The sequence below is a fragment of the Pholcus phalangioides genome, unplaced genomic scaffold (genome assembly GCF_987345545.1).
Source record: "Pholcus phalangioides strain wild (caught in Gottingen) unplaced genomic scaffold, Ppha-v1.0 ptg000020l_1, whole genome shotgun sequence".
NCBI lineage: Eukaryota > Metazoa > Arthropoda > Arachnida > Araneae > Pholcidae > Pholcus > Pholcus phalangioides.
The window spans coordinates 3,495,259-3,512,350 of record NW_028301613.1 but is presented as its reverse complement, the minus strand read 5'-3'; the positions used below and the strand labels follow the sequence as shown (position 1 = coordinate 3,512,350).

Genomic DNA, 17,092 nt, shown 5'->3' with positions numbered 1-17,092 from the left:
CGGTCATCTGATTGAATTTTGATAAAAATAGATTTTACAGAGGAATAAATTTTGTTACTGAAATTTTCGAATTACAACAAAAAAGTGGTGGTACTATTATTTGCTATGCATTAGTACAAATACAAATACAACGCCACGACCAGCCACAACAGGCAAAATGCCCAACGAGGTGGCTGAGAAAAAGATGCCCATAAAAATATGGATGCCATATTATTTCAAAAATACAGCAACCCAATTGAAAATGCAATTAATAAAAATTATAAACAATATATACACATACACGTGATAAAATATTTTACAATGCCCATAAAGAATACTTATGGTTGTCTTATTCTAGACATGAGACATGGTAGTGATGAAATAATCGTAAAAGCACTTTTTTTTTTTTTTTTCCATTTTCACAAATAATTTAAGGTTACTAACTGTTAAAAAGTCATTGATGATGTTATTACAATTTTGAAAGAGAAAAAAACATCATCGCCACATAAGAAATCTCTCAATTTGAGATTAGATGGCAGCACAAACAGTACGCTGAAAATGGAAACTGATATGGGTTGCTCGATATTTGTTTCGAACCGCTCCTTAATTCCACAAAAAAAAGTATTGAACTTCCAGTTTCAATTTTCAATTCAGTTTGTGGGTTTCACTCGTTAGGGACGGAATGAAATGGAATGAAAAATTCAGCTTTCTGTACCAAAAATTGATCCGATTTGAACAATAGATGGCAACATCAACAGAAAATCTCAGACCGTGAAAACTTACCTGTCGTCTGCTTTTGGAAAAGTTCGTTGTTTTGGTTACCTCCTTTGCCCTGAGAAAATAGCCGATCCGTGAGTTAAAATTTCCAGTTCAGTTTGTGTGCTTCATTAATAAGGAGCTAGATAAAACGACCAGACCACAAATGATAATCATCCCGTGAATTACTTCTTGTTCGGATGTTAGATGGCAGCACCAACAGTTTCTATCAGTGTAAAACTTACTTTCCCCTCCTGTCGTCTGCTGAATAAGAGGGTCTTTGTTTGAGACGTCTCCTTATTTCCTGAAAAAATAGCTGAGCTTTCAGTTCCAATTTTCAGTTCAGTTTGTGGGCTCAACTCAAAGGAACTGAATGGAACAGCTACCTCTATCGAAATTCGATCATCACCTTATTAGTTAATTTTATTTTAATTTTTAGATGGGAGCACCAACAGTAATGTGGAAACTCATTTTTGTTTTTTTTTGTTTTGTTCGTCTCCTGTCGTCTGCTCATGCAGACGTTTGAGACGTCTCCTCATGCCCTGAAAAAATAGCTGAGCTTTCAGTTTGAATTTCCAGTTCAGTTTGTGGGCTCAACTTAAAGGAGCTGAATGAAACAACTGCTTTTATCGAAATTCGATCATCACCTTATGAGTTACTTTAATTTTCAATTTTAGATGGCAGCACCAGCAGTACATCTTCAAATTTATTTGCTGTCTTTTGTTTTGTTCACGTCCTAGTGTTCTTGGAAAATAACTGAACTTTTTATTCGGATATCCAGTTCAGTTTGCCACCTACGTTCACAGGGAACTGAGCGCAACGACGAGTCTAGTTTTCATCAATCAAGACTTCATCATCACCATGAGAATAGTTTATAATTATAAGTGAAGATGGCAGCACGAACAATGTAAATTGAAGCCTATCAACTTCCTGTATGTTGATGGAATGATGCCAAGTTGTCTTGTTATTCCTATTTCGAATTGTACACCATTCCATTTATTTTCATTGTGATTTTTTTGTTTTGTCCAGATTCAATTTATACTTGAAATCAAATCTTGAGGGTCGATGGCGAATGTTGGTACTCGAAAAAAATTGCTGTCTCTCGTTGATGATATTGAGCTGATATGCAAGTAAGATAATTATAATCTTGATTATCATAATTACATCAAGTATGTGATAATTATGCATCACATTTAGCATTGTGGAACCGGTGAGCAACACAAACATAAACTTTGTTTTCTTTTATGGTGTAAAATAAGAGTAAGTGTGTAACTTAACACGGGCCACTTTATCGATTTGTAAACGTGCCGTGGGTCACTTAAGTGATCTGGGGATGTGCCGCTGACCGCTTGGGTGACCTGTAAATGTGCCACGGGTCACTCAAGTGCTTCGGAACTATGCCGCAGTGATATTTGAAAATTCCGCTGGTAACTGAAGGCTAAGATTCCGTGAGCGGGATTGCGCCAGATTTGGTGATTTTATTGTTCGCCAAACATCTTCAGCATTGTGAAAATCAAGACGGCCAATAAAAAGTCTATTCTGTAATTCTTTTTTTTTTTTTTTGGTATTTAGAACATGGTGAGGAGGAATTCTGGAGCTAGTGAAGAAAGTTATTGGCCATGTAACTCACCGACCCATTAAAATCAGAATTCTGAAAACGCCAATGGAATTTCTTTGTGCGATTGCTGTTTGATGCTACACTTGGGGCACATTTTGGGCAAGAAACTTCAATTTCTTTTACAGATCACTCCAAATTCTGTCAAAAACTGAAGTCTGACTGAAGAACGTTCATCCATAAAAAATTATGACGAATGCGATGAGACATAGGACTGTAGTCGGCTGAAGTTGGTTTTCTGTGGTTCCCAACTTCAAGGCGCAAATGCGAGCCGATCTCCCCGTTAAAAAGTCTCGCCACAGAGAGCAACAGTCCTACAACGGTAAATCATTCAACCATAACACTTCACTCATAGTTAGTAAAACTGGGGGCAGATGACAGCACTACACATAACAAGCATTACACAGAAACAAACTCTACGTCAGGTTGCACTACACGCACATTCCCGCATGTACCGATTCGTTGGGGGGTTCCGCGGGGGGGGGGGTGCATGTGTGGTGTAGCAGTAGTAGGTAGGGGCTCGGGGATCCATGATGTTCTTAAGTCAGCCACCTCGTTGGGCAATTTGCCTGTTGTGGCGTTGTATTTGTATTGTATTGTATTGTATTGTAACTGGGCAACCGCGGGCCTCCGAGCCCAATGGGTCGCTCACAAAAATGTACACTCATTTTGCATAATTTTTTAATTTCTAAGGGGCCCGAAGAAGGTACACTGCTACGGCCCTGCTAGGACACTGTCGCGGATCATTCAAGGATCTGGCAATGTTCCGGTTTCTATTGGTTTGTCAATGCTGTACACAATTTGCATGTTCCTACTACAGTGGTTGGCTGAACTTATGGGAAATGTGTGTGGGATGTCGAAATATAATCTGTTGCGAAACAAGCACTGTGCACGAGTAACATCATTTCATAGGATTTCTACTGTGTACATTACACCTCCTTTGGGAAACCTACTACTACTTCATCGCACAGTAACTTTGGTTACATATCGCCATATACCAATTTCCAACCAGTGGAGTCGGGCGGGAAATGAAGATGCTGTCTATCGTTGGTCTCCCCAGAATCGGTAGGTGAACTTATTTTTGATGTTTGGATTCCTGAATTTGAGCATGTGGGCTTTGATAGCAACCTTCATGGGTGGAAGATGAGCGTCTTACCACTGTGCGACTCAGGCACTCCTTTGAGAAACCCCAAGTGTATATCGAATAGGTATTGTTGAAAGATATGACCCGCAACAATGACGTCGAACATAGTCCCAAAATATGCAGCTGCTCAAAAAGGCAGATCTGCATAGTACTCGGCTGTGTGGATATTTATCTTTAATATCAAAACTTTTTCTTCTGTTTCTCGAAGGTGTAAAAGCACGACTCAGCTGAGAAATTAAGAAATGTTTTTGTTTCATTGTGATGATGTCTCATTAATTTGTCTTTTCTCGATCACAGGGAGCTCATTGAAAACTTGGTTTCGTCCAAGGGTGCGAAACTGACCCCTGCAGAATTACCTTTGCTCTCCGAATTACTTGTCCGGAAAGATGAAGAGCTCAAGTCTACGTTGAAATTGGGTTAGTGGGTTAGTGTTTCTTTGCATTGATTTTTGCTAAATTAAAAGTAGTAAGTGTTAATTTGCCAATGAAGCCAAATGATTGTTAAATCACCAAAGGGCACTAAATGCGAAGTGTCAAATCCCCAACATTACCAGAAAAGAGTGTTAAATTGCCACAGAGTGTCAAACTGGTAACGTTGCCAAGCAATGAGTGTTAACTTGCTATAGACACTAAATATAACAAGTGTTAAATCATGCAAGTCACGAAGTAACAAGTTTTAAATTGCCAAAAGTACTGAACAACACGTGTCCAATCGTTAAAGATGCTAAGCAAAAGTGCCAAAGGCACCAAATAACATTGGACAAATTGCCAAAGGTGCCAAATAACAAGTGGTAAAGATGCTAAATAATGGGTGTCCATAATAATTATAATTGATACTAGGTGGACTCTCTGACCCCTTCAGCAGCCAACCCCCTTCTCTTTACAATGTATCTGGTTTATTTTGTCCCAAAAATTTTTCACTTGTATTTATTTTACCAACAAATAAATTCCAGGGCCCCCAATCAAGGACTTGATAATATTTATCCAGGTCCCCCCCCCCCCCCAATATGAAACCTGTCAGCTTCTCCATGGAGTGGGGGGTCCAACCTGGAAGCTTGTCGAACATTCCACCTATGAGGGGCATGGAAAATTTTCATTTTTATTAATTTCACAACAAATAAAATTCAGGGCCTCCACATCCAGTAGTGGGTACCCAATATTTTTAGTTGGAGGGGGGGGGGGAAACTGTCTTTATCTCGGGCTACCAATGTTGCAAGTTTTACAATATGTTAAACAAAAAAAATCATTGAGATTCATCCAGGTCCGCCAAAGTGAAATCTGTCAGCTTTTCCATAGACCCCCCCCCCTCCCCGACCAGGGAGCTTGAAGGATATTCCCATTGAGGGGGTCACTAAAAATTTTCATTTGTATTGATTTTAACAACAAATAAAATCCAGGGCCCCAACCAATTACTTGGAACCTAATTCGCAGATCTTTATGGGGCCCCAGACTGGATATATTTTGGACTTCTGCTATTGCAAATTTTTCAATGTTAAAGCAGCAAGAAAACAATGAGATCCATCAAGCGCCCCTGGAGATAAAACCTTTCAACTTTCCCATGAAGTTGAATATATATGCAATGCCCCAGCCTAGGTATCTCGACCCTGTGTGTTGCTAGCACTGATTATATGTATATTAAACATATACATCTGGGCATGCCCCCCCCCCCCCCCACAAGGACAAGGCTGACAGGGGGCCGAAACGATTCTTACCACTTTTTGATTTTTGACACTAAATTAACCACAGAGGTGCTTGTGAAAAAGCTTTTTTGGAGGTTCCCCAGCTTGGGGGCCCTGTGTGGGGGCCACGCCTCTCGGTACACACACACAACTTGATCTCAATGGGTCAAATGGTGTTCCTGGTATATTTTCAAGAGTTAAATTAAAAGTTGACCCAGAATCGTAACCGATTTCCGTAACATAGAATCGTCACTAATTTCTGTTGCATAGAAACGGGGCCTTTTCGAGTTTGTGCTTTTATATTATTGAGTAGACAAATATTAAAAATTAATTTGAAAAATCTGTGTGAGAATCTCGCTCTTGACGGGACTAGATCAACTTCAATTAAATTTGATTTTAATTATTTAAAATTGAATTTAAAAAATTCTAAATAAGATTGATCTTGTTGACCCCTTAAATTTCAAGACACTGTTCGCCCTGTAGAGTTCTAACGAGTTTGGCGTCATATGGAATCATAATTGAACCCGCTGTAAATCCCATGCGTGTGGCCATTAGGTCCAGAGAGGGAAAGTTGCTTGCTCTGCGCATGTGCTTTATGATATTCATTGCTTCTTGTCCCGATACATAGCCAATACTATTCCCCCACTAAATTTCATTTTCTTACATGGCTGAATGTGTGTCGTTTGTACGTTACTGCCAATGTCCGAAATTCGAACTTTTGCCAGCCCCTATGTGTCGACCCCTATATACGTATCACTAAGATATCAATATTCACATTCCTTTGATCGTTGAAGTTTCCATAGCTGACCATAATAATTATGGTTAGATATGGCTAATAATAAATGGTAATAATTTTCATAGAGTTGCCAACTGTTACAGAATGTCCGTAGTTTCTACGGACGGAGATCTTTGAGTTTCTTGTGGTGTTTCACTTATTTTTATTATTATTTTTATAAAATTGCATCTATCTTTACCGTAACTCTGAATTTGTATTTGCATGTGAGAGAGTTTGAGAGAAGACAAACTCTGGGCCGATCTGTTTTGTCTGTGCACAGAAGGCAATCTGTAAAGCTGTGTCTAAACCCGCCGCTCTACTCGATGCCCAAATGTGCAAAAACCGGTTTTCCGTCAAAATCGCCCCACTCTGTGGGCTAAAAACAGGTTTTTGAATGGTTCAGCACAGTGGATCCGGACCCAGCTTCATTTGCATAGTGCATGGTCCAGCTCGCGGAACTTGTGTTGGAAAAATGTTTCATCGTTGGTACAGTAGAAGCTCCGATACGAAGAAAACGGGGATGGTGGATCTGTGATAGCTAGACGTATGTATATATGGCCCAAAAGAACATGTGCAGGTTGGGATTGCATTGAATAGTCATGAATTATTAAGGGACTCAGTGACCTCAGAACGTTGCTTTGGGGGGGGGTTCATGTGGCCTGACCCCTTTAGGTTTTAGGTTCCAATGCCACTGAAGTGCTGTATTTAATGAGCTTTCAATTAAAATAAAAAAAAACGAATTTTTGTGATTAATTTTTTATTGTATTATGATTATGTTGTCCTAGGGCGAGGGTTACCCCCCCCCCCCACTCCAATGGCAAAGCTCAACATTCATTACTACTGACAAGCTTTTTAAGGTAATGTTGGCATGTCTGTTATCACAAAGAAATATGCTGATAACCCCAAATCATGGGGGGAGCCCAAGTTTTGGACATTGTCCAGGTCGACTGGGCTGGCCACTTCTCGAAGTGGCTAATTTTGGATTTTGGCAATAACATAAATATTGACATCCTGCCACACCACAACCCATCTGCTTCATCACAAAAAAAAGTTATTCTACGTAACGGGTTTTGAAGAAAAGAAAGCACAAAGATCACTTTTTGTGGTGATTTTCTCTTCCCCCGCAGAAATTCACTCTTATGTCGCTTTTACTGTTGTGTGGCTATAGAAGTTTCACATCAAAAATTAAAATGTTATATATTTATTTGTAAAAGATTTACCCTTTTTGTGAATATGTTTGAGATATTCTGCAACCCCCCTCGGTTTTACTGTATATGTCTGAGAGACGTATCGTTAGTAACATGCAGTTCTTATTTTAGTTAGTATTCTATGGTTAAATCACCAAAGACACCAAATAAAAAATGTCAAATCCTCAATGTCACCAAGTAACAAGTGCCAAATTGTCAATTATATGACCCCAAATGTCAAATTGTAAATGTTGCCAAATAAATGAAGGAATTTTCCTTCACACACATATATGTGGTAGATACTCTTAAGTTTGAACGGTTTAGATGAGCCAAACAACCTACATCGAAATGTAATTGAGATATGTGAAGAGCATTAGCACTGTATTCTTATGTGATAAAATGGCGAAATATTAGTTTTTCTCGGTACAAATTTCTGGCAAAAAATAAAGTGTTATCTGTGTATCATTTTTTATGTTCTACAGCCGAAGAACAAGCTGAGATTCAGAAGAAGATCGATACGCTTCAGTCCGAGGTCGAGAAACAAGACCAGGATATCCATCAGCTTCAGAAATATCTTAAGGAGGCCGAACACCTACTGGTAAAAATTAGATTAATTTGTCGACATTTGCGTTTCATCAAAACCATTTATGTTGCGTTTGGTGAAGGAGCGATATTGTATTTCATTCTTTTTTTTGTAGGCAACAGCGGTATACCAAGCGAGACAGAAGATACAGTACATCAAGAAAGCAAACGAGAACAGCGTGTCCTCGGAGGAGCTCATCAAATATGCTCATCGCATCAGCTCGTCTAACGCTGTTGCTGCACCTCATAACTGGCAACCAGGTGAGCTGAATTTTTTTTTCACCCTGTGAAATAGAGAGATCACACAATTATTATTATCCTTCCCCCCCCCCCCCAAAAAAAAATATATTTCTGGCCATCCAAAATGCAACACAGTGAAGAACGAATAATATCAAAGCCATATTTTATGGGATAAATAGCATTATGTGCTACGATGAAATGATTTCAACCACAGCCCTGTTTGATTTGCGAGAAAGCTGCTTGAACACATTATCAAAATTCACCTCACATAATTAATTGTGGCTAGTGGTTGCTGGGCCAATCATGCACCAGGCATGTTCGATAATTGGCAATATTTCAGGGGGGGGGGGGGTATTCCAAGACCTGCAAAACATAAATTCACTACTATGCAATTCGTCGAAAAGAAAACTCACCTCTATGCAATTTGCTGACATTAGCAATTCATGCCAGGAAAATTACCTGACATAGTGTATGAGCAAGTGAGTCATTCATATTGTTACTCAGTCGCTTAGCTTACTCACTTGATCACTCATAGTCCTTCAGTCATTCACACTGTTTCTCATACAGTGACTCACTTTTTCAATCTATTGGTCACAGGTGAAGAACTATTACGAGTGTCAGTGAATTTTCCTATCGGTGAATTTGCACTGAATTATTCATAAATCAACTCAAGGCAGAAGCACAACCTGGTGGGCAGTAAAGAGTTGCTGGGCAGTGATTGCTATGGTCATGCACTCATTGTTATTATGTTGGTTGGGGGGCAACAGGCTCCAAAATATCAATGGTGTAATGGTAGCTGGGCGCGGTAGCCCAGGTCGATAAGATACTTGCCTAAAGTACCGAAGGATGTTTAGAGGTGTCGCGAGTTCGATACCCAGTTCGTCCTTGATAGAAAACTTTCCTGACACGGAGGTACAACAGAAACTGCGACATGACCGCAGAAAAGATTGCTACTGCAGGCAGTCCCCCCATTCAGTGCACCAACCTCTTGATGAACATAAAAACAAGCCTTCCGTCCGGAATTGGCAGTAAATTGTAGGTCCCGGTCTAATTATCCCTCATGTGCAGAAAATGACAGTGGTGCGACAAAAATGATCAAATAACGAGGGTTTGATTCCCTGCAAAGGCAGTTGAATTTTTCTCTCTTTCGAAAATATATCTGCTACTGCTTATTTACAAATGCTTTTCAACAAAACTTCACAGCTTAATTGTTTGAATTGACTCACGTCATAAAAAATTTGTTTTCCATGCTTTCACGCCGGCATATTACATCGTCAACATTTATTTTATCCACTAGGTATGTCTGTGTTTCGACTGATAATGTCACTGAAGATGACAGTCTTTCTTGACTGCCCGAGTGGTGCAGTGATATAGATGCTCGTCTTCCACTATGAAGGTTACCATCAAGGTCCATGGGTTCGAATCCGGGCATAGAACATTAGAAGCAAGTTCTTTACCTACCGAGCCTAGGGCGACTACCGATGGATGGAGCCTTCATTTCCCACCCAACTCCACTGGTTGGAAATTGCCATATGGCGATATATGACCGGAGTTGGTGTGCGGTGTAGTAGTCTTTCTTGACTAATTGCAGGCCTTAAATAAGAGTTTATTCATTTTAAGCGTAAAAATTGTCTTCCCGCTGTTGCTATAACAGTAAGCAGTATGTAATATTTATTTATACAATAATGTTGGCCAAGGCCTATACATGAGAATGCGGGTTGATGGTGACAGAAATGTGCCGTGAAAGCATTCGATTTGATCATTTTTGACGCACCACGGTCATTTTTCTGCACACGAGGGCTAATTAGACCGGGAGCTACAATTTATTGCCGATTCCGAACGGCAGGCTTGTTTTTTATACTCATCGAGAGGTTGGTGCGCTAACCCCTCGATGGGGGACTCCCTCCAGTAGCAAATTTTTGCTGCGGTCAAGTCACAGTTTTTTGTTGTACCCCTGTGTCAGGAAAGTTTTCTGACAAGGACAAACCGGGTATCGAACTCGCGACACCTCTAAACATCCTTTGGTACTTTAGGCGAGCATCTTATCGACTGGGCTACCTCAATTTAGTATTTTGATCGCTACATATATTTCAAGATGAAGCATGTACAATAAGAATATAACTAACACTAAGAGTATAATGCGCAATAAGAGTATCTCAGTGATTATCTAGATAATTTAATAATAGCAGAAATCAACATTAAAAAAGTTTATTACATCATATATGTAAAAACTTATCTGTTGTAAAAAGAGTACAGCAGATGGTTTATATCAAAGCACACACATATAAGCAGTTGAAGAAATTTTGGAAGTTCAAAAATCATCTTGAATCAGAGAATGTCAAATCATTACATAGTTTTCCTTCCAGTGTTTATGCTATGCTTTATTCAAATTGTATATTTTATAAGAAAAAACTATATATATATATTTCAAAATAATTCTGTAGAGAGTAGAAAATTATTTTAGAATCATATTAAGTATTTATTCTTTGTATAACCTAGTCACTTTAAACATTACATGCAATTAACGTGTGCATTTGCAATGAGAATTTTTATATTGAAAAGCAATATTTGAGGTTTTTGACAAAGGTTTTTGACGTGACAGTTTAAACCAAGTATATAATACACACGCATGTATCCCATAGATAGATATTGGAGCGGGGATGTTTAGTTCATCCTTTCCAACCGCTTCCCACATCTGCATTCAACAAATAATGATTCTTTTTTTGTTTTATCATTACTGTATATAATTTGTGTGTGTGTGACGAATAGTTTTCGCTTGTTCATTACATTCTTTCAATTATTTCTAACATTTTCTTTAACTCAAAATGCGGCAACCTTGTTTTATTATTGAAATTTTTTTATAAAAATTACAATATTTTTTATACAGTCGAACCCAATTATAGTGAAACGTCTGTGGACCTAATAAAAAGTTCATTATAACCCAACGTTCACTATATCCCAGGTTCACTATAACAAGGTTTGACTGTATACATATTTTTTATTACCAGAAGCACAGACTTAGTGCTGCCGCACCTCTCGCACACCCTGGTAGTGCATAATGCAAGAGTCATGCAGTCTTTGTCACCGCAGTACCACTAAACAAGTACAGAAGTAAATACCAATGGTACCCAAAACCATAACGCCAGATGATGGACCAGTATGGTAGTGCGTAATGCAAGGGTCAAGTAGTCTTTGTCACAGCAGTACCACTACATTCGAATACGGCCGTTGTGGTGTTGCTCTTTGTCAAACTTGAGAATGCACTGACCGACTGACCTTGAGCGCTTTCGCAACCTAATTCTGTTGTATTTAAACAAATGAAAAATATTGATGTTTGATGTAGTCCACATTATGAAATCTGTCCCTCCTTAAAGACGTTCCAAATGTGTGAAATTTGATATTTAGGTTTTATAAAAATTTAATTCTTTTTACATGCATTGCCACGAAAGTTTATATAATAGAGCGTTTGAGTTTCACATCCAGCACATAATTTTTTTGTTTTTCAGGTGACAGCCGACGTCCGTACCCGACAGACATAGAGATGAGGCTGGGTTTCCTGGGACGGCTCAGCGACCTGCCCTTGACCGGTGGAAGCAGCAGTATCATGCAGCAACAACAAGGAAACATGAGCGAGTTATCTGCCTCCAGGGGTCAGCATGGTAAGGATATCTTGTTAATGCTCACAATACACTTTCTTGGACGAGATGATATTTCGATAATTGGAACCTTTTGTCGTTCTGTCTTCTACCTTGCAGATCAAAACCCAACATCTCAAGCCGGGACATTTAGTTGGCAGCCTTCATCAGATCTCAAGAGCAGCATGAGTTCAGCATCCAATCACAGCATCCCGATGGAAACGAAGAGCCATAGCAAAGAGAGCGAAGATGTAGAGGTCATGTCCACTGACTCTTCCAGTAGCTCCTCAAGCGACAGCCAGTGACCTTTGTCTGTTGTGGCATCATTCAATGTATTTGCACTGCTACAACTTTAACCCTCCAGAATCTGGTTCGGTCCAGATCAAACATATCCTGTGATCACTCAGCATTTGAGGCATACATGCTCAATCCATGGCCAAATATGGCCCTCTGAGTTATCTTATGTATCCTGTGACCAAAAACATAATTTTGTAAAAATTAACCAAGCGACATGTTTGCAGATCACTTAAGTGATCGGCGGTTCAGTTCCATATCATTCACATAGTCAGTGGCATATTCCCAGGTCACTTAAGTGGCCTGCTAGCTCATTTACAGATCACTAAAGTGACCTGCAACATTTTTCAAGATCACTTAAGTAACTGATGGTGAAGTTTCACATCACTCAAGTGGCCTGCGATGCATTCCTAGTTCACTTGAGTACCTGCATCTTATTTACAGACCACTTGAGTGGTCCGTGATACATTCCCAGATCACTTAAGCGACCAGCGGTGCAGTACCCACATCATTCAAGTAGCCTGTGACATATTTCCAGAATAACTTGAGTGATCTGCTGCTCATTTACAGATCACTAAAGTGACCTACAACACTTTTCCAGATCACTTAAGCGGCCAGTAGCGCAGTTTCGAATCACCTGAGTCAGAATCATGTAAGTAACCTCCGGTACAGTTTCATATCACTCAAGTAGCCCGTGGCACATTCCCAGCTAAGAAAATCATTTGCAGAAACTTAGAAAGGTTAAATCAGTGTACGCATATGCATTGTGAGAGAGCATGTTTGATTGGGATGCAACCAGGTTCTGGCAGATCGGTCGCATTACTTTTTTTTTTGCGCTCATTCAGCAAGCGATGGTCAAACATCCAGAGAATCATGGTATTTTTGAATGTAGTAGTAGTACAGTACATACTTCACATCATAATTTTGTACATTAAAGCAATTATTTAAGAAATCAATTGCATAAAGTTTTTTTAGTTTTTATCTGTGGCGTATCTACGGGGCATAGGCGTACGCAGAATTTTCTCGGGGGGGGGGGTGGTTACGTTTTTTCCTGCCAAATAACACTATAATCTTGGCTTGGGGAGGGGGGTCCTGCGTACGCCAATGTACGGGGGAGAGGGCTAAGCGGGCTATATCCCAGGATGGCAAGTTCAGTAAATGGTGGTCAAGAATATTAAATCGTGACGTGGAGGAAGGGTGGCAAAGCCATAAATAAGCCTCTGATTTTCATAATTTACAGCCTTAAAATTATGATAATCACTTTTAGGTACATTCTCCACCGGACTGATATGATAGGCCAGGGGTTCCTAGCCTTTGGGTTGTTTAAATCCACCAACAGCCAAGATCTCTTGAGGTATGGGGTCCCACAGGGACGTCATTTCAACTTTTTCCGGGGGGGCAAAGAACATGTACTCAATGTATGTATATATATATATTTCATGGTTTAAGATATGGGCGTATTTTTTGCAAAATGCAAAACAAAATCTTAGAATGTGAAAGAAGTGGTAGCTACTTTTGCAAAAATGCATACAGAAGGTACGGAACGAATAGGCATTCAACCATCAATCATTACATTAGCATTGTACCATTTTGCTAAAGCTTTTCCTCCCCATTTTCGCTTTTTTTTTTTGCAAAAGAAATTTTGTTTTTTATCTAGCTTAAACCCTGAGCTGCTGTGGTGGTCGAGTGGTCATAGTGACGGACTCGTATCGTGAGGTCCCGGGTTTGAACCACAGTGGTGGTGAGGTTGGTTTTCTGTGGTTCCCAACTTCAAGGCGAGAATGCGAGCCGATCTCCCCTTTAAAAAGAGAGCAACACACCTACAAACAGTACAAATGTAATTCAATCATAACACATCACTCACTTCTTAAATATAGATGGAGGCACTGAAAAATCAAACACAACACTACATACGCACTCAGACTGTTAGGTACACACACACAGTCACACTTCTGGCACAACTCATTAGGTAGTAAATCGCCCATAAATGGTGATAGACCTGAGTTGTACTCGGTTTGATAGAAAGAAAACTTAAACCCTGATGTATTTGTATGTATATATATATATACCATTTTTAGTGTATTTTCAAAAGCCGGGGGGGGGGGGCCAATAGCCCCCCCAAATGACAGGCCTGGCTTACAGCATATAAATAAAAGAAAACGGCAGTTTTTAAATTGTAAATGGCATAAATGATTTTGCGTCATAAAAATCACAAATTTCTTTCGAACTGTAAAATTCTGTTCCGGATGAAAATATCAAAATAATCCAAAATGTTTGTTAATGAACCTTCAGAGGGTGTTTCAAAATTACCCTAGGCCTATTCGTTACCGGTTGTCACAAGATAAATGAAGTACTTTTAATTGCAATTTTGTGTGAATGGAAAGGTAAAACTTTTCAATGAGTAATTGTTCATATAAATTTATCAACACGTTATATAAACTTATAAATAACGCAAATAATTATATTTATAATTATTATATTATTCAAGGATAAATAAAATATAAAACGGAAAAATAACTGCAATCGGCTAAACTTAACAGGAGATTACTTAACGGAAATTGTAATACAGTCGAAACCCGTTTTAACGAATACCGTTATAGCAAAACTCTTATTTTAACGAGCCCTTTTCTAATATCCTCCAGATAAGTTTACACAGGAATAATGTTTGAACTTGGGATTCCTTTATAACGAAATGATTTCTCCGGTCCCTTGGAGTTCGTTATAACGGGGTGCGACTGTATAACTAATCAATGCTTGTGAAGTCTTCATAAAATAACACCCGATGGGTGCTGCTGAGAGAGCGCGATCGGTAGTGGCATGGCGTACATGGAGCTGATCCTCGAGCGGCCTGTGTTCGAAACCGAGCTGCGCCGCAATTTCCTACTTTTTCATAACCCCCCCCCCTTCCGTCTCTTCGAATAGCTCATGAAGTGCGCCATCTATCTTCCGAACGTCGGACTATTTGCAAATTGTCATTTTTTTGACGTTTCCAAAATGGACATAATGGCTATTTTATCACATCACGTTTGAGATTTTATGATTTCCAAAAAAACGTTATTATTGACGTCAGGCCATAACTTGAGTCGGACCCACTCTTTTTCTGATACATATTAATGAATCCCCCTCTGAATCCTATCACCATATTGGTGGAATCAGAGACGTTCACAGGTGGGGGCATAGGGGACTCGTGCTTCCCCCCCCCCCCCCCGACGATCAAAAAAATTTTTTTTAATGCAAAAAAATATTTTTTTACTTATGCATATTTGCTTACTCAGGCTCCCCCACCTTGTTAGAAGTGCTTACTCTCGATAATTTGAACCAGATCTCATTTCATGAGGCTCCTCTGCACTTGAAGTTTCTAGGCCGTGCTCGGTCGGACCCATGCATTAAGACGACTGGTTGGATGCCATGTGTAAAGTCAATTTATTTTAACTCTTTTCTGCTGCTGTGTCTTCAGCAGAATACCATGTCGTACATCAATTCCAACATATAGTAGAGTCTCGTTTACCCGAACTTCCGTATTATCCGACAAAAAAAAAATTATCAAGTGCCAACTGTTAAGCTTTCAGAATTTCACATAACGACGGAGTTGAGGCTCTAGAAACTGCAATTAAATGCATTGAACAACAAGAAGCAGCTACAGGAATCGACATAATGATGCTGCAAAGATGGCGAGATTTGGCAGCGGAGAAACGGCACTCGTCAGGAAAGCAGACTACGATCAAAAAAATTTTTAAATCATCATCACAGAACTGAACTTTTTCAAGTACTGTGTATTTAACTTCAAAATATTCTGTAACTGTAAGTTCATTTTCCCACTCAATTTTTTCTGTTGTTTTGCTGTAAACATGATTATTACCCAAGGTGTCGCCTGACGTCAATAAAAACGTTTTTTGGAAGTCATAAAATGTCTCAAACATGACGTGATAAAATGGTCATTATGTCCATTTTGCAAACGTCAAAAATAACGTTAAAAAAAATGACCATTTGCAAATAGTTCGACTTTCAGAAGGTAGATGGCGTTGTTTGAAGAGACGGGAGGAAAAAAAAAGCATGATTTCCTGGCGCAGGGCGTATTCGAGAGTTCGTTCAAGGATTGTCCCTATGTATCTCACGCCATGCCTCTACCGATCGCGCTATCGTAGCGGTAACCACCAAGTGTTATTTAATAAAGACTTTAAAAGTATTGATTAGTTATATTACAATTATCGTTTAAGTTATTACCGCAGTTATTTTATCGTTTTCTTTTATTTTTTTATCCTTGAAAAATATAGTAATATAATTATAAATATAATTATTTGCGTTATTTATAATTATCGAAAAAAAAAGATAAAAAAAAAATTAATTTTTTTAGTTCAACGTACACGTCAAAGAATTCGTTGCATCTTTTTCAATTGTTGACAGATTCACAGATCCTCTGATCTTCCGTAAAAAACATGCTATGGATGCAATAATAATTTATATAACGTGTTGATAAATTTATCTGAACAATTACTCATTGAAAAATTTTACATTTCCATTCAAAACAAAATCGCAATTAAAAGTACTTCATTTATCTTGTGACAACCAGTAACGAATACGCCTAGGGTAATTTTGAAACACCCTCTGAAGGTTCATTGACAAACATTTTGGATAATTTTGATATTTTCAACCGCAACAGAATTTTTCAGTTGGAAAGAAATTCGTGAATTTTATGACGCAAAATCATTTACGCCATAAAAAATCACGTCATTTAATGACCTTCATGGCTAATAAGGTCATGAAATGACCTGATATTTCATTAAGGTCATCAAGAATCACGTTATTTCCTGACCTTTACTGTTCGTGGTCTTTAAATGACTTTGAAATGACGTGATTTTTTTTTTTTGACTGACGTCATTCAGAGAAAATGACCAAATTTTCACGTCATATTTGACGTCAGGCGACTACTTGGGTAGGTTCGTAATGTGCAAAATTATAACATAGTTTGACGTTTAATAGGCTTTTCCTCAAAACCAGTCAACTGTCCAATTAATTTCTCCGAGCGTTACCCGCAGTGCCAATTTTTTTTTTTGAAGATGCGCGCTTTTTCCCTTTTCTTGGAAGTTTGAAACATTAAAATATTTTTTATAGCAAGTTTTTTTTATAGCTCGAATGTGTCGAGACGTAATATGACATCCCAAAAGGGGGGGGGGGTTCATAATATCCTGTGACTAAAAGAAATGCTG

At 38.8% G+C, this 17,092-nt stretch overlaps 1 protein-coding gene across 1 annotated transcript; it reads left to right on the top strand.

The window, feature by feature from the left end:
- Positions 1-1,609: 1,609 nt before the first annotated feature.
- MED4 (mediator complex subunit 4) lies at positions 1,610-12,841 on the top strand. The gene is made up of 6 exons (XM_089248672.1): positions 1,610-1,865; positions 3,792-3,910; positions 7,617-7,732; positions 7,833-7,977; positions 11,463-11,615; positions 11,712-12,841. Exons 1-6 carry the CDS (start codon positions 1,801-1,803, stop codon positions 11,894-11,896), a joined length of 783 nt encoding a protein of 260 aa, XP_089104798.1. The 5' UTR covers positions 1,610-1,800; the 3' UTR covers positions 11,897-12,841.
- The last annotated feature ends 4,251 nt before the right edge of the window (positions 12,842-17,092 follow it).